At 43.4% G+C, this 22,626-nt stretch overlaps 1 protein-coding gene across 4 annotated transcripts in view; it reads right to left on the bottom strand.

Moving 5' to 3' along the window:
• DAAM2 (dishevelled associated activator of morphogenesis 2) overlaps positions 1–22,626 on the bottom strand; it is a 257,533-nt gene that overhangs the window by 59,010 nt on the left and 175,897 nt on the right. For all 4 annotated transcript variants that reach the window (XM_045009137.1, XM_045009135.1, XM_045009138.1 and 1 more), the window contains exons 6-10: positions 17,298–17,631; positions 5,150–5,260; positions 4,341–4,444; positions 2,398–2,464; positions 1,470–1,587 (exon numbers count right to left, since the gene is read on the bottom strand). In XM_045009137.1, coding sequence (XP_044865072.1) covers positions 1,470–1,587; positions 2,398–2,464; positions 4,341–4,444; positions 5,150–5,260; positions 17,298–17,631 — 734 coding nt within the window. The remainder of the gene's footprint in view (positions 1–1,469; positions 1,588–2,397; positions 2,465–4,340; positions 4,445–5,149; positions 5,261–17,297; positions 17,632–22,626) is intronic.

The raw sequence follows: 22,626 nt of genomic DNA, 5'->3' as shown, positions 1-22,626 counted from the left end.
CAAGGGTGTAAAATCCTATTAAATCAGACTAGTAGGAAAAGTACATTCAAATTCTATGATTTCTACTGCAGATCAGGTAAGTGTGTGTAGAAATGCACCTACAGAGCTGTCTCCATAGGTCAGAGTTGTGACTTTGCTACTTGCTGGGGGCTGATTTTTATTTTTTTATTTTTTGGGGGAGGGGGGGAAGTATCTAGATACCACAGTGACCAGGCATTTTACAAATATTTATATTCACAATTGGCATGCTCAGCTATCTGTAATTCAATTCAATACAACTTTGTGGACATAAGCTATAAAAATGTTACCAATGTGTTTATTAAAAAAAACAACAACAAAAACCTGATCCCTCTGGTATGCGTTGAAGAAGCCAGGATCCATCTTGGATAGAAATACACACAGTGTACACACAACAGCAGGTAATGAACTGCAGGATTGGCCCAATGGATTTCAAAGTCTGGCCCTTTAAAAGCTGTTTTTATTAAATACTTCAAAACGGCTGAACTGTGCCTCTAACCCAACAACATTCCTATCAAGTTTATCCCTCCTCTGGTAGCACATTCTGGGCTCACCCTGAGCCCCAAAGCGTATGTGCTGTTTTGTACCACATTAAAGAATTGACTGTGTCATACAACTGCTAGGTGGGTGACTGTACTTTTAAATCCAGCAGGCGCCCAACAATGCTCTGCATGTAGCCTCTTGGAAAGACATCAGGAGGGTTACCCCCACCTTCCTTGCTAAGCTTCTCAGTCTCACTGCTCAAGCCTGGGTGAAATTTACTAAAACCACTCCCCAGGACTCTTTCCTAAAAGGACTGGGTTAAACAGTTGTATAATGATCTTGGTAAAGGCTCTTTCCTGGCCACTACCGTTTGAAAGCATCAATCAGTAATTACCAATTGATTATTTAATCAAATAACTTTAAGAACCCATTCATATAATACCCTCCAAAAAGAAAATGCTGATTTAGTTTTCTGTTAGGGTCTGAGAGCCTGATGCATTGCCATGAGACAGCAGCCCAAAGACATGCTTATTGCAGAATTTCCCATCAATGAGCAACAAAGGTTTTATTTGTTTTTGTTTTTTTTAATTCCTTATTGCCTTGTGATAAAATTCAAAATGACACCCATTCCTGGGAGTTCCCAGACCCAGAGCACAAGAGTTCTGTCTCTCTCCTTTAAAACTTTTAATTTAAACCCCCCAAAAGCTTGGTTTGTCACAGGTTGGGAGGCCCCCAGCTTCTTAATTTTGTTTGCAAGTGCAGAGTGTCAAGATGCCACTTGTTAGCTTGCAACCTTCCAAAATCCGCTGGTTGGGGTCAGTGTCAAATCCTAGCTCCTTCACCCACAATGTCTGAACAAGCCTCTGCTGTATCAGAAAGAAAGTGCATTCCCTTCTGTGATCCATTGTCCCTTCCTTATATCAAGGCTCCCCACGCCCCTCTGCCCCAGGAAGCAGGGATGTACTCACAAGGCATCTGCAAGCAATGCTGAAGGACTGATAGCAAATAGGGATAGGCGTCCGTGTGCTTCAATCTCTTCTTGATCATCTCGAACATCTGAGAGGCGCTTTTTGTATCAATGTGAATCTGGAGTAGGCAGAGAAATAACGTGAGAGAGAGGAAGAGAAACATACACAGAGTGGAAGATGGATCCAGGAGTGAAAAAACTCTTTAACAAGAGCGATGAGCAGGAAAAAGCAAAAGACCGCAAAAAGCAGGAATCCCTTTGCAATGACCCAGCAGAGGGGCTTCAGGGAGAAGGGGGCTGGCAGACAGGTGGAGCTTTGGGATCAGCACTGCCACACTGGGTTGCAGTGGCCGTAAGGAACAGTTCCCAAAAGGGTTGGGAGGCTGGAAAGGTGGGACGACATGCCTCTGACCTTGCTCCACCAACTCTTCCCCTCCCTACAATGTATGTGCCCCTCCCCCACCCAATGTCTCCCTGTCTCCACAACCTCCCAGGTGACGACCTTCAGAAATGTACCCTGGGTTTCGTTATTGGAAAACTCAGAGATGGGTCTGAGCCACGCCCAGAGCTGAACTCTCTCAAAGTGAGGGCATATTTGGATCCAGAATTTTGGTTCAGGCCCATGACTATTGAGAATGAGTTCCCGCCACCCCTGCCCTCTTTTGTCCCTGAAAACTCTGCACAATGCAGAGAGGAAAACACCTTTGTCCAAGCCCTTTGGCAGGAGCCATGGCAGTGTTTAATGTTTTCATTGTTCACGTGTACTGCCCCCATTCTGTACATGAGAGACAGCAAAGAACATTCATCATCCCTTTAGCAGCCCTGGCTGTTCCTGGCTGACTGCTTGGGAAAGTCACAGGCTTTTGCATTCAGCAGCCAAAGCAGCTATTCAGCCTCTGGCAACTCCAGCTCCCACAAAGGCAACTCACCACATCAAACCGCTTGGCAAGTTCCAGATCATCCTCATTTCTCACCATCTCAAAGAAATCTAAGTGCCTAGGAAAGAGGAAAACAAATCCAACCAACTCACATGACAACTCTCACCTGGACCAAGCTGTGGCAGGGAGAGAAGAGGAACTCCATTTCCTGACAGAGGGTTGTGATAATGGCAGGTTTGATGAGGCAACCCCTTCTCCCTCCTCCCCCCACCCCCAAATGATGCGACTGTCCAGACACCTTGTAATATTTACACCGTAATGCTCAGAGGACAGGGCATTTAATGAGGCTTAATGACAAGCTGGGAGGTGTGGATTGCCTGGGGTTCAACAAGTTGTTAATCCCTATTTAAGTCCCTATGTCCAGGTGATTGCTGCTTTTAGAGCCTAAAAATGAAAATAAAATAGCATATGACAACATGCTGTATCTTGACTGACATAATATCACTCACTGCATAAGGGGGAAATCCACTTGCCCTGCTTGCTTGCCAGACTGCTGGAATAATCTCATTCTTCTTATGACATGTAGCATAGAGAATTTCAAGTATTCCATTAAACACAAGACATTTTGTCATAGTGCTTGGGGTCCTCAAACTGCGCTAGCCTCCAGGGCTCCATGCTCGCTTTGTCTAACCTTGCTCCATTGTAACTTGTGAGACCCAGTTGCCCCACTGACTTCCTGTTGAACATCCTTGGTTACTGGATAAAGAATCATCACTAGTCTAGTGGGCCAGATTCTCATTTCAAGTACAATGGTGTCAATCCAGAGTAACACTGCTGACTTCAGCCATTTGGCCAGCTTTCAACCAGCATAAGAGCACCAGCTGGCCCAGTAGTGCTAATACAATGGGGTATGTGTGTAAAAGGAGAGGCCCAGCAACATACTTCAATATTCTGAGTAAAGACTTGAGCCAGCTTTGCTATCCTTCAAGAGAGGCAATTGGATTTAACTTGGTATTTATACCAAGTGTCAGGCTGCAGCATGTCACGGTTTGATCCTTGGGAAGAAATCTCACTCACAGTATTCTCAGCCATATTGAGGTTTGAAGGAAACCCCAGTTTTGATGGGACAGCCTGCGTCTTGCAAATTAGATATAAAATGTAAGGGCTTGATCTGGCTGTCTTCCAATCCATGTAATTCCAGCAGAAACTGCTGCCATGCTCCAAGCCACCTGGTACCTCCAGAGAGTGGTTTGAACTAGGGTACGACGGGGGAGGGGGAAGAGGGAGTTGCACAGCAGTGGGGGCATTCCCTGTCCATGCAGCACAGGTGGACCACAGGAGGCAATTTGCTCCACAACACACCACCACACTCCATACCTCCAAAGGTTTGTGTTCTGCATTGCTTCACTTTATACTCTCATAAACTTCTACAGGCTCCTCAAGATCCTCAGGGATCTCGGTCAAATCACCTAGTTCTAAAAAGTTTATTTTGGCTTGTAATTTCTGAAGAGTCTAATTTAAGCTGCCTCAGTCAATGAAGCAAAGTACAGAACTTAAATTAAGTCACCAAAGCAGATGTGCCACACTGGAGAGCCTCTTTAATATCTTAACTTTTAAAATATGACTTAAAGAACCAGAACATTAGCCCTGTGTAATAGATGTTGATTTGATATATTTATTGAACTGTGGTTCTGTCTCTTTCCTATCAGGCTTGTGGGGTGGTGGTGTTTTGTGTTTGTTTTTACTGGTGATCATCTACTTCTTAGCAGCACAATTCTGGAACATTTTGTCCAAACATTTTCATGTGGCCTCCATAATCAATCTGCCAATTCTGAGGATGCTATTCCATTTTTTTGGGGCGGGAGGGGAGGGTGGCTTTTTAGGGAGAGACCCAACAGCAAGCTTGAATGGAAAAACTCAGTTGGAAGCTTTATTTCTGGAACATTTACTACTGCTCCATAATGGAGTATCTATTGTCAAATAGCATGACTCACCTGTCTAATGTTGCATTTTCATGTCCTCTTAGCTTGTCAATAACAGGTTGAATTCCCAGCATCAGAAACTCATATCGCAGGTGCAATCGGAATTCCAAATTGTCCTTACAGAAGGGGAGAAAAAAAAAACAACTCAGACTCCAAAAGATTTTTGACAGATTCACTTAAAGGTAAATTCCTACTTTGAATATCATCTCTTCTGCTTTTAAACATTCACAGGTAGACTCATGTCCCGTGTTCCCACTCAGAATCTCTCTCAACAATCCTGACCTTCCATCAAAAAAAGCAAGTTCAAACTGGGCCTTCGGTCAGTGTGTCATTCTAGGGTGACTGTGTATTCTGCTGTTCCCCCTTCAAAATAAAAGTCCTCATATAACTGCATCAGCTCCATGTATCCTTCTGGGAAGGGAGCCCTCAGAGACCTAACAATGCTCTATAAGTTGCTCAACAGGGGACAGAGGAAAAGCAAAGCAACCGGCATTTTCTCTATGAGCCAAGAGCTTAGGTCTCTTCCAAGTCTGGGTCACAAGCAAAAAGAATTTTGGAGGCTTCATTCAAGTTCCCATCTATGAACTTCACAAAACCACCACGCACACTGGCACATTTGGGAGTGTCTGCTCAGGAGGGGCTTCAAGGGGGAGTTGCAAGCAAAGTGTGAAGAAGACGTAAGTTAGGATTGATATGACCAGTCAAGCATCTTTTCCAAGAACTAAACCCACTCAATAACACTGTAAGACTTGCCCCTTGGTCTAATAGCCATTTCCAAAGCAAATAATTCAGTAGATGGAATTTCCAGGGTGGTGACTCACCTCGCCCGCGCCAGCATTCAGAACAGCATTGATAAAGGACATGATGGCCGTTTTGAGATTCACCTCATCCCGGTAGCGCCCCATGCTTCGGTCTAGCTCATTCAGCAATGTCTGAAACACAAGGGGTGAGGTGAGAGAGACTAACAACATTCATTGCTTTCCACTGCACAGCTCCCACATTAGCTCCTTGTGAACGGATGGCGAGCATAGTCAGACTGCCTTTGATGTGTCACATCTCTGCTTAGAGCGTAAGTGGTTCAGAGGAGGGGCCGCGTCTACCTGTACACATTCATTACAATTTGGGGCACTCCATGAAAAATAATTAATGATAAAATGCCCACTTGAGCCTGATGGAGAATCCCTGCCTAGTGCTTTGGAGGAAAGCAAATCTCCGCCCCCCCCTTTCCCATTAAAGTCCCTGTCAGTATGGTCCTTGCTATGTGGCAGAAGTAAGAGGACCTTCCCTAGCCCACATCTTCCAGTCAGTTTAACTCTGCATGTGCAAGACAGAATCTCCATGGTTAATGCATCTTGGCCCATTTAGATCAGTGGCATCCACGTAATTTTTCATTCTTTTCTTGAATCCTAGCACAGTGGATTCTGCCAGTGCCTCAGGGGACAGAGAATCCCAAACATTAACTACCCTCAGTGGAGAACCACCTCTGGAAGTGTATCATTGCACCAACCCCTTGGAGCGGTTTTAGTTTCCACTTGTTCCCTTGGTTCTGTTTAGTTGACATAAGGCAGATTTTTGCTCAAGTCTTCATACGCTTCTTTTAATGTATTTGTACACAACAGGAAGAGCCCTTGTGGTCACTCAGCTGCAAACTCTTTAGAGCGTAGAGGTGAGCTGCAGAGCTAAAGTGGAAGTGGAGTTAAACCCAGATTTCCACGCTGATGTCCCTCCCCCCTAAACAAGCTACAGAAGCATTTGGCACTCAAATATCTTTGAGCTAATCTTTATTAAATCTTCCTGCTTCGCAAGCGGTATCTCAGGGCACATCACTGTCATGGCATCCGGTATTTATGATGTTGTAGAGTGATGCATTCTGGGATATCACCAGTGGGTTTGGAAGCACCAAGAGATGTTATTGTGAGGCAGGGAAGAATTGAAACAAAGAACATAGTTAATGTGTTTTGGTGCCAAATGCTCCCTGCAGCCTCGTTAGGCTAAACTTCATTTGAACTCATGTTGTAGAGTTCCCCTTAAAAACTGATTAGAGTCATAAGTTATTCGTGTCATTCTACATGTATCCTTTCTCACCGATTCCAGGGCAAATGTGCTCAATTTGTAAATCCAAAAATGATTCTTCTGTCAAAGCGGCAAATTCCACATGGAAGAGGATAATTAAATTGTCCAGCTTCTGCCTCTCACATCACCAACACTAAACAAAAGCCCCACAATCAGAATTCAGTTGACAATTCTGCTGCTCATGCACTAGGGAGAATGCAATCCTGCTCAGTCTTCCAAAGGTATTTTGGCTGTACAGGGAGAAGAGAACTAAAACTAATGTAATACACTCAGTGGGTATGGCTAAAATACACACACGGAGCAGAGATGTTGAATAGGGAAGTTCATTTTTTACTTAGTGGCTTTTTGGACCCTGGCTACTGAAAGCTTTTCATTCCTAGCCAAGCCCTCCATGCCTGGGATCAGTTTAATAGGCGTAATCTGGTCACCTCCAGAAAAGTACATCGCTATGGAGATAAGGTGTCACATAATACATGCCTTGTATAATGGTCTACATCCCTTCTCTTATTTATTATACACCTTTCTGATCCAGCCTAGGACCCACTGACATCTGTTTCTGTAACTGAACGTAGCATATATACCTCCACGTTACTATGTGCTTGAATGTCTAAGCCCCTTCTACAGCCAGCATCTTCTCTACAGCTCAGTGGGCCGAGTAAGTCTGAGCTTTGTCTTCTGTGCCAGCTGCAAGCGACTCTGCTCCAGGCATTTGATCAACAATTACAATGTCTCCCCATTGCTCAAGTGGACACCCAACACCCACCTGTGCTCCCTAATCACAATAAATGGGCACCAGTCTTCAAACAGACCCAACAAAACCAAAGTTCTTGAGTTGTCCAAAAAGCAGAGGATAAACAGCAGAGAATTTAATTCTGTTACTTCAGATTTTGTGCCAAGATTTTGAGACTGAAATCCAAAGCCATAGGTCTCTGGAATGACGTGGGCAGGATTTCCCCAACCATTAAAACAGCAGCTCCAAAAGTAAGTTTTTTGTTTTGTTTTCCCCAAAACTTTGCACAAACCTGACCTCAGTCAGAATTCCCTTTGTTCAAAGTCAAGAAACATCAATTATTTGGAGACATCACTGAGCTGGAGCAGATATATGCTCATCCATGTCTACAATTATATTGTTGTGGTTTGGTAAGGACATGTGTGTGAGACAGACTAAATGTTAAGATTTATACAGTATAATTCCTACCCACTAGCCATCCAGCTCAAAGGACATCTGCTAAAGTTCTCTGTCCCTTTCCTGCAACGGAGCTGGGAATAGGATGTGAAAAGCAGTCAGGGAAGGGCAGGGCAGAACAGACTGAAGGGTAACAGCAACAAAAATGCTCATTGAGTGAGGTGAGCAACATTGCATCCTCTGCCATCAATATGATCTAGAAGGGAGCACTGTAAGGTCATGAAGTCCTTAAAGGGTCATAGTCTCTATCCCACATGGTGTGGCAGTTCTCCAATATCCCGACCCCTACTCAAGTCTTGACTTGAACATTTCCTGTGAAGATTTCACCACACCTCTGTGTACTAATTGATTTTATGGTTATAAAAGTTTTTCTTACTATTTAAGCAAAAACTTTTCTTGCTTAATTTTATTATTCCTCATCGCTGACATCCAATAAGGTTCCTTTAGTGAGCAGCAAACCTCAAAGCAGTTTGGATGAGCTCTGAGGGGTGGAAGCAAATCAAATGGGAATAAAGGATTCTACTTCATTTTAGATGTACTTCTTTTTGCTCCCTTTACTGTGTAATCTCAAATTGCTCAAATTTCCTTCTATGGGCACTGTTCCATACTGCTAATATTTAATACAAGCCAGGCGATGGGGCTCTGGAAGGAATGCCTGTTGAAAAGGCTTAGTTTAGGAAGAAGACTGAGCTGCCTATATTCCTTAACCTCAATGTTTCTAGTGATACTAAACATGAAAACCAGATACTGCTTCTACTCTTGTGATTCTAGACAGTGACTGGACAACAGCTCTCATCACCCAAGGAGACACTTGTTAACACTACATCTCCCATGTGCCACAGTAACTCTAAGGGCTTCTCTGCATTGTGAGCTACTGCTCGGCCAGCCGTGGTGCAAACCTACAGAGCACTAGATTGCTGAGTAGTAACGTCCTATATTGACTCCGCTACCACACAGTGGAAGTCCTGGAGTGTGGCTTAGTGTATTATGGCTTGACAGCGTAAGGCCAGGTGGCCTGGAATCACCAACAGTTGCTTTAATGAAGAGAGAAGCACTGGCCTATATCTGACAATGGGATTCACTCAGAACTGAAAGCAGGGTGACTTAGCATTTTGTCAGGTCTGTCAGATGTAAAGCTAGACAAGAAGGACATTAGTGTGTCCTAAAATATCTTCCCAGGCCAGAGAGGCATCACCACTTTGCAAAATGGTAAGACTGAATCAAAGCATGAGTGTGTTGTTAAGATGCACAAACGTTACAGTGCCCAGACACAATGAGTTTGTCCCACTGGAAAAACCTTGGAAGATGGCAACCATCATTATTATTAGTGCCAGCAATGCACTGGGCACATCATGGAAGAGTTATAAAACAATAATAGGGTCCTTGCCTCAAAGAGAATCAAATATAAATAAGGCAATGTATAAATGAGTACTTTCCGTATGCAGAACACTTATGATTCACAGATCTCAAAGCACTTTACAAAGGTAAGTCAGTGCCATTATCTCTATCTTATAGAGGGGGAAACTGAGGCACTGAGAGGTTAAGTGACTCACCGATGGTCACACACAGAAATAGCATCCACTAGTGGGACTGAATGCAGGAGAAAGGAAAGAAACCATGCGGTGAAGTTTAAAATTTGTCTTGTTCATTCATGATTTTTTCCTCCCCCAGAGTGTTTGTTGCTTTTTTTCCATATTATCTTTCTTCTTTTATGGAACAAGTTTATGGGGTGGTAGAAGAAGTATGTTCTAAAGAGGAACTGAATGTAGCAGAGGCACGTTCAGCCTGGAACAGGGAGGAGACAAAACATTTGCCACCATACACTATGGCCAAAGGTGCAAGGAGGAGCAAACTTTAAGAAAATAGATAGGGGTTCCACAGCCCAAACCTGAGTGTTAAATAGATTCATTTATATTTATTACTATTAGTATGACCTCTGTGTCCTCAGGTGTGCACTGCATTTATTCATGCCTGCTCTACGCAGATAGATCAGTTGGTTCTCATATATAGCACTGGTGGTGCTCTGCCCATGCCAGTGACCCAGATGAAGTTCAAACTCTCCCTGGAGGAACTTGCAGTCTAAGCCTGAGATTTTCAAAGTCACCTAGATGGTTTGATTGCCCAATTGCCATTAATTTTAATGGGTATTGGGTGTCCAGATCCCCTTGGTGGCTTTGAAAACCTCCACCTAACTGGCACTAGAGGCTGCAGCATCACACAAACTGGAAAAGACGCAGTCCCATAGAGGAGTGTGGACATTAGAGGTGGAATACTTCCCAAAGCTGGTTGGGTTTCAGGAGCATTATAAAAGAGGAAAGGATGGGGCTTGTCATATATTAATTAAAATGGTTCGGGCATAAAGGAAAGCATGAAAAAAGGTACAGAATGGGTAAAGGGACCGCTCAGCTCAGGAAAGAAGTTGGGGCAAACATGAGGGAATGGAAAGCGTATACTGAAGGAAACAAGAGATAAAGGCTGGCAAAAAAGGAAAAAGGAGAAACACAAACTCTATTAGCAGTAAAAGGAGTGAGAAAACCAGTGATGCATCTGGCAAGAGAAAGATGATCTTGACAGTGGCATTCTGGTCAAGCTGCAGAGTTGGGAGATGGGGGAAGCTGGAAGGGAGGAGGTTGCAATAGTGAAATAAGATGACTGAAGTCTTAGCAGCAGAGAGCATCAGAAGGGTGAAATCTGGAGATATGTGGCCTGATTCTCCTCCAAGACTAGTGTAAAAACCTCAGAACGGCCATACTGGGTCAGACCAGTGATTCACTTAGCCCAGTATCCTGTCTTCCGAGAGTGGCCAATGCCAGATGCTTCCAAGGGAATGAACAGAACAGGTAATCATCAAGGGCTAGTCTACACTTACCGTCCGGGTCGACGCGGTGAGTTCGACTTCTCGGAGTTCGAACTATCGCGTCTAATCTGGACGCGATAGTTCGAACTCCCCGCGCGCTCCGGTCGACTCCGGTACTCCACCACCGCAAACGGCGGTGGCGGAGTCGACCTTGGAGCCGCGGAGTTCGATCCCGCGGCGTCTGGACGGGTGAGTAGTTCGAACTAGGGTACTTCGAGTTCAGCTACGCTATTCCCGTAGCTGAACTTGCGTACCCTAGTTCGACCCCTGCCCTTAGTGTAGACCTGCCCTAAGTGATCCATTCCCTGTCGTCCAGTCCCAGGATCTAACAGTCAGGGACATAGGGACACTAAGAGCATGGGGTTGCATCCCTAACCATCTTGGCTAATAGCCACTGATGGACTTATCTAGTTCTTCTCTGAATCCAGTTATACTTTTGGCCTTCACAACATCCTCTGGCAACAAGTTCCACAGCTTTACTGTGCATTGTGTGAAGAAATATTTCCTTTTGTTTGTTTCAAACCTGCTGCCTATTAATTTCATTAACTGACTCCTGGCTCTCATGTGATGTAAATTGCTAAGACACACTTTCTTACTCACTTTCTCCACACCAGTCATGATTTTAAAAACCCTCTATATCCCCCACTAGTTGTCTCTTTTCCAAGTTGACTAGTCCCAGTCTTTTTAATCTCTTCTCATATGGAAGCTGTTGCATACCCCTAAATATTTGCATTGCCTTTCTCTGTATCTATTCCATATCGATAGATCTTTTTTGAAATGGGCAATCAGAAACTCATGCAATAACCAAGATCTGGGCATATCATGGATTTATATGGCAGCATGATGATAGTAACTATCTATCCCCTTCCTAATAGCTCCTAACATTGTTAGCTTATTTGACTGCCACTATACATTGAGCAGATGTTTTCAGAAAACTATCCACAATGACTCCAAGATCTCTTGCTTGAGTGGTAACAGCTAATTTAGACACGATCAATTTGTAAGTATAGTTGGGATTATGTTTTCCAACGTGCATTACTTTGCATTTATCAGCATTGAATTTCATCTGCCATTTTGTTGCCCAGTCACCAAGTTTTGTGACATCCCTTTGTAGCTCTTTGCAGTCAGCTTTGGACTCAACTACCTTGAATAATTTTGTATCATCTGCAAATTTTAGCACTTTACTGTTTGCCCCTTTTTCCAGATCATTTATGAATATGTTGAACACTGGCCCCCATACAGATCCCTGGGGGATACTACTATTTACCTCTCACCATTGTGAAAATTGACCATTTATTCCTACCCTTTGTTTCCTATCTTTTAACCAATCCATGAGAGGATCTTCCCTCTTATCCTAGGACTGCTTAGTTTGCTTAAGAGCCCTTGGTGAGGGACCTTATCAAAAGCTTTCAGAAAAAGTCCAAGTACACTATATCCACTCGATCATCCTTGTCTACATGGTTTTTGACCCCTCAAAGAATTCAAATAGATTTTTGAGGCATAATTTCCCTTTATAAAACCTGTGTTGACTCCTTCACCAACAAATAGTGTTCATCCATGTGTCTGACAGGCAAAATGCTTGAAACTGGTACTGAAGTTAGGCTTACTAACAGGGTTACCTCTGGAGCCTTTTTTTTTTTAAATCGGTATCACATTAACTATCCTCTAGTTATCTGGTACAGAAGCCGATTTAAGTAATAGGTTACATACCACAGTTAGTAGTTCTGCAATTTCATATTTGAGTTCTTTTAAAACTCTTGGGTGAACACCATCTGATAAATTAAACTGAAGTCACCAGGACCAATTTGTTCCAAAAATAAAATAAATCAGGAATTACTCCATGGAAGCCCATGAGTGTTACACCAGATTAGTACCAGTGTGAGGTCAGAGTCAGACCCATTGTAGATGGAATGATGTCTTGGTTACGAAGAGTCAGTAATTCAGGCTGTAGTTTCCACTAGGACCCAAATGTGAAATTTTCCAATTTAAACATGCTAACCCCTAGTTTTAGCAAAATACTTGTCTATATTTTCTACAAGGTCCCATAAAACAATCCATCTTCACACATGCATTTCAGTAGAATTTATAGTGGTGGAGCCAGATCCTCATTTGGTGTAAACTGGTGCAGCTACACTGATTTCAATGGAGTTAAAACAGTTGAGTCCAGACTATGGTTTGGATTCTGATCTTAATTCTACTGGTATAAAACAGGAGTAACTCTATTCAAGTCAAAAGAGTTAGAGCAACATAACCAAAGTACTTTGGTTATAGCAACGTTACTAAAGTAAGAAATTGGCCCAAAGTACCAACTTTCCCTTTGTAACCTCCCTCATACTTCTTCATTTGTTGGTGTCTGTGTGGTACTAGACTAGGCATTCCAGGTAGTAACAGTCATGCCTGGAAGACGAGAGATGCCTTAAGACTGAGCAGCAACCTGTAAACAAGAACACAATTTTATGTGGTTCAGAGTTAAATGTGTGATCTCCACACACTAATCCATGTCACTTAGGCACATGCAAGTGGGAAATAATCAGTGCTCCAATCTGAAGCTGTCAGTAGTGAGTTATGCAGAGGCTTAAGTTTTAGACAGCTGCCAATAAATAAAGCTGACCTTCACTTCCTCATTCTTGTGAGGAAGCAGGGGAAAAAGAAAATCCATTAAGGAATTCCACCAAGACAAGAAAAGAAACAGGGAGAAGGGAAAATAAAACTCTCTCACAGTTCTCTGGGAGAAAATGGTTCCAGCAACAGCTGTCGCACATTTACTCACTGACTCCTTGAATCATCTGCTATTGAGAGAGGTTGCCAAAGAAGATCAAGGAGAAAGAGAAACTCTGATATTCATTGCTGGTGCTATTGGGAAAATGCTAAATCCAAAACCAGTGAGCAGCTGAGATGGAGCATGAGGATTTCAACCAGAAGAGGGGTCAGGAAGTAACAAGAGGGGAAGGGGAAAAAGGAAATTATGCACCACTGCTGCCAGGATGGTGACTGGGGGAAAGCACATGTTGTGGAGTGGGAGGGAAAGGCCACTCTCAGAGTCACTGAATAGAGATCATGGTCTTCATTATTAGTGATAAATGTTTGTTCTTACAAGGAAGCCACGAAAAGTCAAGGAGGGAGGGACTAAATGGCTCAGGGGACTGGTAAAGTCATAGGGAGCTTTTCACTCCTATGTCACTGGTTTCAAGCTAACCTGAGTCAGTACTGGCCAAAAGGTGATAACCATCTGATGCCTTGTGTGAAACGAATTGTCAGGTCTCAATCCAGTCCCAGGTCTCCATACGACTCAACATGCAATCACAAGTGGCACCCCTCATGGCAGTTTCAGCAGAGAATCCTACAAAGCAAATAGCCCATGAACTCCTCTCTCATCCTTTCACTAGCTGGTCCCAGGCGGTGAGGGCTGAAGCACAGTAGTGAGGCAGTGAGTCAAGTCTTGCACAACTACTGCCTGTATTGTAACTTTCCTCTGTTCCTATCTAGGGCTGTCAATCCAGCACCTTTCACCAGCACAAAATTCCATTCTAAAGCAAAACAAAATCTAATGAGCATGCCAGAGTTTTAGATCTTTTTCATCTTTAAGTTACTCCGCAGGGCACACCAGTGAGATGTTTTCTAAAAGATCTGCTCTAGTTCAAACAGGAATTACTTCAGGGAAGTTCTATGGCCTGTGTTATGCAGGAGGTCAGACTAGAAGATCAGAGTTGTCCTTTCTGGCCTTAGAATCTATGACAAAGACTGAGCTCAGGCCAGGTTCCAGAGAAGCAAAATCTTCCCCACTTTCTATGGACCTAATAGTCCCATTTCTGTCAGCTTCCAAGCCTGAGATGCTGAAATCCTCCTCCTCTTTGGCTCATCTGCTGTTTCCTTAAATAGCCTATTGTCTCATCATCTATGTGAAAACAGAGCAGAGCCTTTGTGGGGTCCCAGACATCTTTTTCATGAGGCCAATCCACAATTTCATCTTTTGTCATGAACAATGGAGCCAGAGCAATTTGTTTCCACTCTGCATATTCAGAATATGCGTCTCCTGTTCCTCCTGTGTAGAGTTTGCTTTTGATTAGTTTTCACTACTCAGGAAGAATTCTAATGGCTTAATTGTGTTGATGCCAGATCCCTGTTTGGGGGAATTCTGAGTTGGTTTTATAGGCTCAGAGAGAATTTCTGAGGAGGGAGTTAGAGAGCAATGGATTGGAATCTAGCTAAACCAGGAAGCTTTAAACCCTTCAGAGAACTCATGCACTGAGAGATGCTATTAAATGCTCAGGTGATAGGAGACATTTCCCACCAAAATTGTCCTTGGAAGCCAAAGGAGATGTGAAGTATTGGCAAAGTCTTGGTTATAAAGCTGCAGATCCAAGACCCAGAGTGAACAGCTGCTCAGAAAGGGTGTTATTGTTTTATTGTATTAAATCCAGACTCAGTCCTCTATTATCTCCCAGGCAACTGTGCCTGAGGCACATACAGTAAAGGCACAAGCTGGCTTGTCTAGTGCCTCCTTGGGCTCAGCCACCTCACCTCCTTAGTGAAAGCTCCAGATCCCCCAGTAAAGCAGAGACATTCATATCCCTCTTCCTTGGCCTGGCTGTCAAGGAACTGCAAGACCACTCTGAGCCAAGGCCAGGACTAGAGGGTAACAGTGCTTCACACTTGAAAGATGAGATATGAAGCTTTATGTCACTGGCATTCTTAACTGAGAACCTTAAAGTGTGGCATCAGCTTCCTTCTTTGCCTTTCACTGAGCATGGCCCATGTTCACTTGGGATGCCGCCACTGATCCACTGAGAGACTTAAATGGGTGGAGGGTGGCAATGGTAGGTATTTGAAGACTTCTTCAGAGTTAAGCTAAGAACTGCTTGGGTTCAACTTGTTGGAGAGAATTCTGGAAAATGCCATTCCAGTTTCTGGACACAGGCTTTACAAAATTAGTAAGCAGGAGCATATCCCTGCTGCTAACCACATTTTTTTTTTTAAAAAAGAGGAAGCAAACACTTATCTTTCTTCCTCATGCCCCCTTCCCCCAATGCAAAAACATTTGACAAAGGCAATTATTTGTGCATTCCATTAATTCGTGGATGAGATAATAAGTGAGTTCCCCCAGGCTCACAAGAGCTTCTGTGAATCATTAGATGCAACTTCTCAAAGGCCCAGCTGTACAAGATGAGATGTGTTACCATACACTAGCCCAGCAATGATTTATCATCCCAGTCATTTACAGTTCGAGATAAATAAAAAGATATACACAGGAGGCGGCACTTGAGTTGACTTGGGATTGCTACAGCATATGGGTTTATTCAGCAGATCAGATCAGTCAAGTTGGGACAAAGAATTAAAATCTGATTGAAAGTTGCCAGGGCTGTGAATTACTGCCAAACACGCGAGGTCACCCCAAAGCGCCTCCAGTGTAAACAACCTCAAGCTTCAGAAAGGCTTCCTCAGTTAGGCTAATTACCAGAAAACGATAGAGATTTAAGGTTATCCTTTCTTTTTCTTACATGCAGACTACAGCACACTAACCATTGTACTCTCTCTGCATTTGGTTTCCATTCCTCAACTCCATCCTTTGCATCAGCGATTCCCAACCTCTTACTGGTACATTAGTCTTTTGGGGCTGAAGTCCTAGTCTCCCCAGCTCCCTATTGTCATTATGGTTGCATTAGCACTGAGACCTCAACGTGATAAGCTCTGCACAAACACATAGCGAGACAGTGAATGCACAGAATAGCTTACAATCTGAATAGACAAGGGAAAGGGTGGATGTGGAAACAGAAGCACAGAGATGAAGTGTCTTGGTCAAGGTCACAGAGTAGGTCAGTAGCAGAGCTGGGAAATAGACCCCAGGTCTCCTGATTCCTAGTTGTGTAACCTGGACAGTAAGCCACTTGACTCCCTGAGCCTCTGTACTGGGACTCACCTTGATGAGAAACAACCACATGAGCCTCTGTTGGCGACCAGTGACCATGTCCCACTTAGCTGTGCATGCTGCAAACTTCCACGGAGCTTGAACTACTTTTACAATCCCAAATTTAGAGCAGCCCAAGATCCACTGAAGCTTAGAGTATGCACAAGCTGAATGGACGGTCAGGGGCAATGGCTGATGTAAACAAGGTTTTAGGACCTAATTGTATATTACCCTCCTTATAGTAGCCAGGCAAAACTCAATGGAAACTTCACCCATGGAAGGAATTTTGGGTTGTACTATAAGAACGGTAAACTAGTACAGTGCCAATATGTTTAGAAACCATGGCTTAACACAGCTGCTCACAAGGTTTCTCCTCATCGAGATGGTTGTTTCATTAGGAAGAGGCAGGTCATGGCATCAGTTTATAATCTCCATAACCAGAAAGTCAGTAATCTATCTTTGAGTTCTTCCTCTATACTTTGAACAGGAAATATCTGTGTTAACTGTGGGGTAACAATTGGTAAATGTTGAGTTATTAATGGCTTTTGCTATAGATCATTTACTCCATACTTTCTGCATTATGACAGAATTAAGCTCCGGGGGCCTTTATGCTATTGGCACTTAAATAGTACGGTAACAGGCACCCAATAGATGACATCAGTCTAGGTTAGAGTGTGAGATTACTGAAAGCCTTTCATTAATACAGCAGGACTCGGTTTTAAGGTAAGGCACAGTAGCTTTAAATCAGCATTGATAGCAGTGACTGACTGTAGAATATGTGTGATAAATAATCTATGTGCGGGAGTTGACACTACTTTGGTTGATCCAAAGTCCAGGTGAGGAAAATGGACTTTATGCCTCTGACAAGGTTATACACTGTGTAGAAGTACAAACCACCCTTTTCAAAGATGCATGGTGTTCAGCATTGTTGGCTAAGCATGTTTATACCTGGAATCTTGTCCTCTCTGCAGCATAGACCTGGTAGTGAAGCATGGCCTGTAGGACCTTCTTATGGCCATCCGGCACCAGGCAGACAGCCCCGAGGATCTCCAGCACAGCGATTTTGGTCTTGATGTTCTCAGTCCGTAAGCTCTGGGAGATGATATTGATACTTTCTGGATGGGCCAGGACATGTGCCCGTCCCTGGGAGTTGTTCATCAGTGCCTTGATACACCCTATAACGGATGTGTGTATGCGGCTCTCTGAGGTCTCATAGTCCATGCTCTTCAGGAAGTTCAACAAACAGGTCAGGCCATCCAGCTCTATAAACCTGGTCACAAACCTGAAGGGAAAAGGAAGAAAACAGAATTAAGGCAAATTGTACTGTAGGCATCAAATTAATAGACTATGGAACTATGATGCTAAGAACAGAGCAATTGGTAGCCTAGATAACTCTAGATGATTCCAGACAACACGTCGCAAACAGATGGTCAGTCTTGTTGTCATGGTCATTTTCCAATTTAGGTAATTGCATTCTGTCTGCTTCAAATCCCACCTTTTGTTTCCCCTATCCTGTGTGCTTGGACAGTGTTACTGTATACTAACTACCACGTTCAACCCCAATGGCTACTGCATTTCAATGGCTGGTGAAAAGATTCCTATATACTGGCAAATCTATAGGGCCCACACCTATAGTCCTGGATCAGGCAAAACTCCAAAAATGGCTTGTATGATCTCTGCTGGCAGGAGATGTGCTTAAGGAGGGAGCAGACTCAATGACCACCAGGGTCTGGCATGAGGACACAAATAGACTAGATATGTACAGTGAATTTTCAGAAGGAACAGCATGGAATAAAGCAGTGTTGGAACAAGTTTTGGGTCACTTTTCAAGTCACTGGGGTTCTGTGTCAAACTTTCGTTATGAAACCAGGCAAAACATGCCTGGTTTTAGATAAAGATCATGCACTAATCTGAATGGATACAACATAGAAAAAGCCCAAGGAGGGGTCTATAGTTTCATTCAAACCAAAGATAAAAACACGATAGGTCAGTTCATCCCTGGAATTAATCCACTGAAGTTAACTGAGTCCATTGAAGTCAGTGAAACAATACTGGGAACAAATTCACCCCATTGGTTTTAGTTAAGTTTCACTGTGAGTTTCCAGTAGGCTTAATATTTTGGGGTCCTACGCAAAGTGAAGTGAACAGGATCCCATCCAGTTCCCTGTCCAACTTGTGAACTCTGAGCGGCTCCAACTGTGTGTGTCATTGCTTTCAGTTCTCGTCTCTGTGCACAAGAACACTCCTGAGCCTCAATTATGTATTAGTATACAATGCACATTAGAAATAGGTCAGCCAGTCCTGTGGTTGGTACTCCACTTTACCACACAGGAAATTTCATGGCCTATCTGAAAGTTGGGCCAGATATACTAGACAGTTTGCCAACTTTCAGCTTACTTGGACCAACAGTTCTGAGCAGAAACCAGGCAAAACCTGGTGATTTCAGATGAGTTTTTTCTCTGAGGTTTGTTCAAACCTGAACTTCAAAGCAAATTTTAGAAGGGACCAAACACACATGCACCAACAGTGAGAAGAGGGATTTCATTAACTCAGCTCAGCGAAACTGCCAAGTTTCACATTGCTCGGATCACAAATTACTTGTCTTTTGGGTGTACCATCCTAATTATCTATATAAGCCATGGGAAGAGAAGCCCCTCTCCCCCCAGGTAGATGGAAAGACCATACAGAGAGCACCAGGAATTCAGTAAGACACCGAACACCCTTTGTTATTCTAACTGGTTGCAAGAAAACTAACGGGTAGTTCAAGGTCTGTGACCCATTCAGTTGCTGGCCTCTCTGCCGAGACTGCAATTTTGGCAGTCATGGCTAACTGTGGTGGTGCTGTGTCTGTCATACATGTGTCCATTGAAAATTGGACTGAGACCAAAATCATTTTGTGCAGACTAGCAGATGGCCATGAAATGATCACTTTTAGATGTTTCACCAGCTGTGGCCCAGAAGGGCCTGAAATTTTTTCCATTTTCTACCCTGAATAGGATGGTACAACACATATCAGCTCTGAGTCCTAACGTATTTACTTCAAATCTATTTATTCATGATGACTCTTGCCAAGTTCCTTTGTGAATCCAAGGGCTTGCCAAACTCTTTACCAAAACCCAGTGGCAAAAGCATTGCCATCCTCATAGCTCCAGGGCTAAGGGGAGGCTAAGACTGACACCACCCTGAGGACACAGCATTCTCCAGTGGTTCAAAAAAAATCACTCAGAGCCTGGTCAGTCAAGGGTTTCTGAATTCCACTTCCAACTGGAGCACTGGCTATTGGGGCGAGACATACAAGTGACTGACTTTCATGTACCTCTGCCGGCCCAGCTCTGAAGAACAGGTGACAAATAATTTGTGAAAGGCACAGTGACATTCTCACAAGCACAATACCCAAATAAATCTAATGGCAGAGAAACACTGCTAGGATTCCTAGGGTGAGGTCACTCCAGCAGGAGGGTAGGTGCAGGAAAGAGATTGATGTCAGAGACCTTGATTAACGACGAAGTTTCAAACAATGTCGGGATTTTCCTGTATCCTATCTGGTCCAGAGAGCAAAATGCTAATCTCTGTTACTCAATAGGAAGCAAACTTGACTACCTCCCAATCTCAGCTGACATCAGATGTAGGAATAAAGCTATGATTGTCACCTTCCCTTGTCAAAACACTTAGTGCCCTGTCATCAGGAAAAAGCTATAAATTGTGTGTGCGTGTGTGAGAGAGTATATATCTATATCTATATATACATAGATAAATAGATAGATAGATATGGGGGAGTCCAGCTCATGAGCTAAATGTCATTCTCACTGTATTTATTTGGCTGGCATGATGCATGCAAGACAGAGATGGGAGAGTTCAGCTCCTAGGCTGAATGCCATTTATATCACCACATTTCCTTATTGCTTTTGTGCATGCGTGTACATAAGCGCATGCGTGCACACACACACACACACACACACACACGCTTGTGCATGTATGAGGCATCCAGTCAAGTTTCTAGGGAAGAGTGCCATCATCGTGTTATGTGTGTGTACAATTAGCCTCCCACATGCCCCATATGTTGCACGTGAGGGCTTTGTTTTACATGGAGATTTAAAGGTGTGATGTCACAACACGTTTGCTAATGTGCCCTGTGTAACACATTCTAAAGTTCCAGCGTAGACAAGGCAGCATGTGCTTTAAATAGGTGCCATATTGGTTGCATTAAACCCTAGGCTCACTGCAGGTTTTTGCTTGACCAGCATAACTCATGTTAAAAATAGGGTTCTACACTAGGGTTTTAAAACATTTTAATTTGAATATTAGCTAACATAGCCTAATAACACGCCTCTCATCCTAATGTAGACAGGGCCTATGTGGCAGTGACTTTCCCCATGGCTGTGTCTTATTCTATGATCTATCCCCGTACAGATTGTGCTGCAGCCTCACTGTGAGAAATGACAAAGCTTGGGAAAGACGGAAAGAACATAAACTCCGGGGGGGGGGAGGAGAAGGGGGGCGCGTGGGGAGGGCAGGATGTTCCCACCCTACTGACAGTCAAGGCGATGTTTCCCAGGCTAGCTAAAGCAGTGGCCTTTGGATCAGGAGGCATGTACAACTCTGACAAACCTTGGACCTCTGCCCTGCCTGAAATTCAAAGCAGAATAGGCTGCATTTGCTGGATAGATTAGTGATCAGCTAAAGTACACAGGAGTGACACATGACTAAACCAAGCCAAAATAAAGAGAGCCCGACCTCCATGTATTTTAAGACTGCATAAAATAGGGTTGGAGCAGGGTAGAAGAGTGATGACATTTATTGCTGATAATTCAGATTAAATAAGATCTTTCTCGCTTTGCCCTCAAACTTGAACCAAAACTCTCCCAAGATTCCAAAAAGTTGGGTTAACTTCTCGTGCCCCTCATCAACTTTCATTTTCACTGTGCTGCTGCACTTCCATATTCAAGTGCTGAAATACAAAGAGCAAAGCTGTTCTCTCACCAATTCTAGTAATAACCTTTGAGGAGCTTTAAATTAAAATCCGTTTCCTTACAATACATATTTTCTTGAATGTTATGGTTGTTCCTGAGCACTGGGATGCATGCAATGACTTATTTTTATACAGCTGCTACCGAGAACCACGCACCTATTTATTATTGTAGGGCTGCTCCTGAGCACTGAGACAGACACACTGGTTTATTATAAATGGAATGTCTATTGCACTTTCATCTAAAAGCAGAGTGCTTTAATGAATTAAGCCTCAGAAAGATGCCAGAGATGCAGGTGTGTATCTTTTCAAATTTTACAGATGGGGATCCCAGTTAAAGGGACTTGGTTCTATAGTATTAGAAAGTACATATCCACATGGGGATACTTTGTTCAGTGACTCCTCTTACAGAGATACCTATGGGTAAGCAATCAAAGCACCCCCATCAGTATCTTGTTCCCCTTGCAGAAAGATTCTGTTCATTCCATTTGATACAAGTTTCGGTTTTCATTTGCCATGTTGCTTGGGGATCTAATGAAAAGAAGGGCCTGGAAAATGGGATTCATGTCCAAATTCAACTAAAAAGACTGGTATCTTGAAGGTCTATGTCCAGATCCCTTCTGTAAGCAGCTCTGATGTAGCTGTGGCTCCTCCACCCCCATATCCTTTTCATCAAAGAAGGAATTGGCTTGCTGATCGGGCATTGGCACAAGGCCCGTTTGGCAGCTAACAAATTGAGTCATTGGAAATTAGTTGAGACACGGACTTAACTCAAAATTTGGCTTTGCTTAACTATGGGAAAAAAGGGTTCTAAGCCACCGTCAGCAGTTTAAGAGGGAACGTTTTATGCGACAGTTCATTGATGCTAGTGCAGATGCTTATTATAAACTAATTAAATGAATGCCTGTTGTCAGAGGGACCCAGCTGAAGCAGCTCAGGGCTAGTTGAGAAAGCCCTGAAAAATCTGATCATTGGCTGAAGACACTTCCTTTACCCCACTCACATTCCCCTCCCAGGAGATTGGGGAGTGGGATCTTATTGGAAAGGCCTTCTTGAAGGATAGAAGGAAACTCATTGGTGGCAGTGAATATATGTTTGAGCTGGACACTCAAGCCCATGGAGATGTCTCGCTCCACTGCTTGCTGCCATAAATGTACTCAGCTGACATGATGAAAGTCTGTCAATTTCACTGAGTACACTCCAAAATAGATCTGCACCAATGCAAAGGATTGATTCCATTCTTTCACAGCAGCTATTGACATGTGGATTGAAACACCAGCGCCTAGCCTAAGAGTGGAGAAATTGTGGCAA

The sequence above is a fragment of the Mauremys mutica genome, chromosome 3, assembly GCF_020497125.1.
Source record: "Mauremys mutica isolate MM-2020 ecotype Southern chromosome 3, ASM2049712v1, whole genome shotgun sequence".
Taxonomy (NCBI): Eukaryota; Metazoa; Chordata; order Testudines; family Geoemydidae; genus Mauremys; species Mauremys mutica.
The sequence above is the reverse complement of the archived record's forward strand: the minus strand, read 5'-3'. Positions and strand labels throughout refer to the sequence as shown.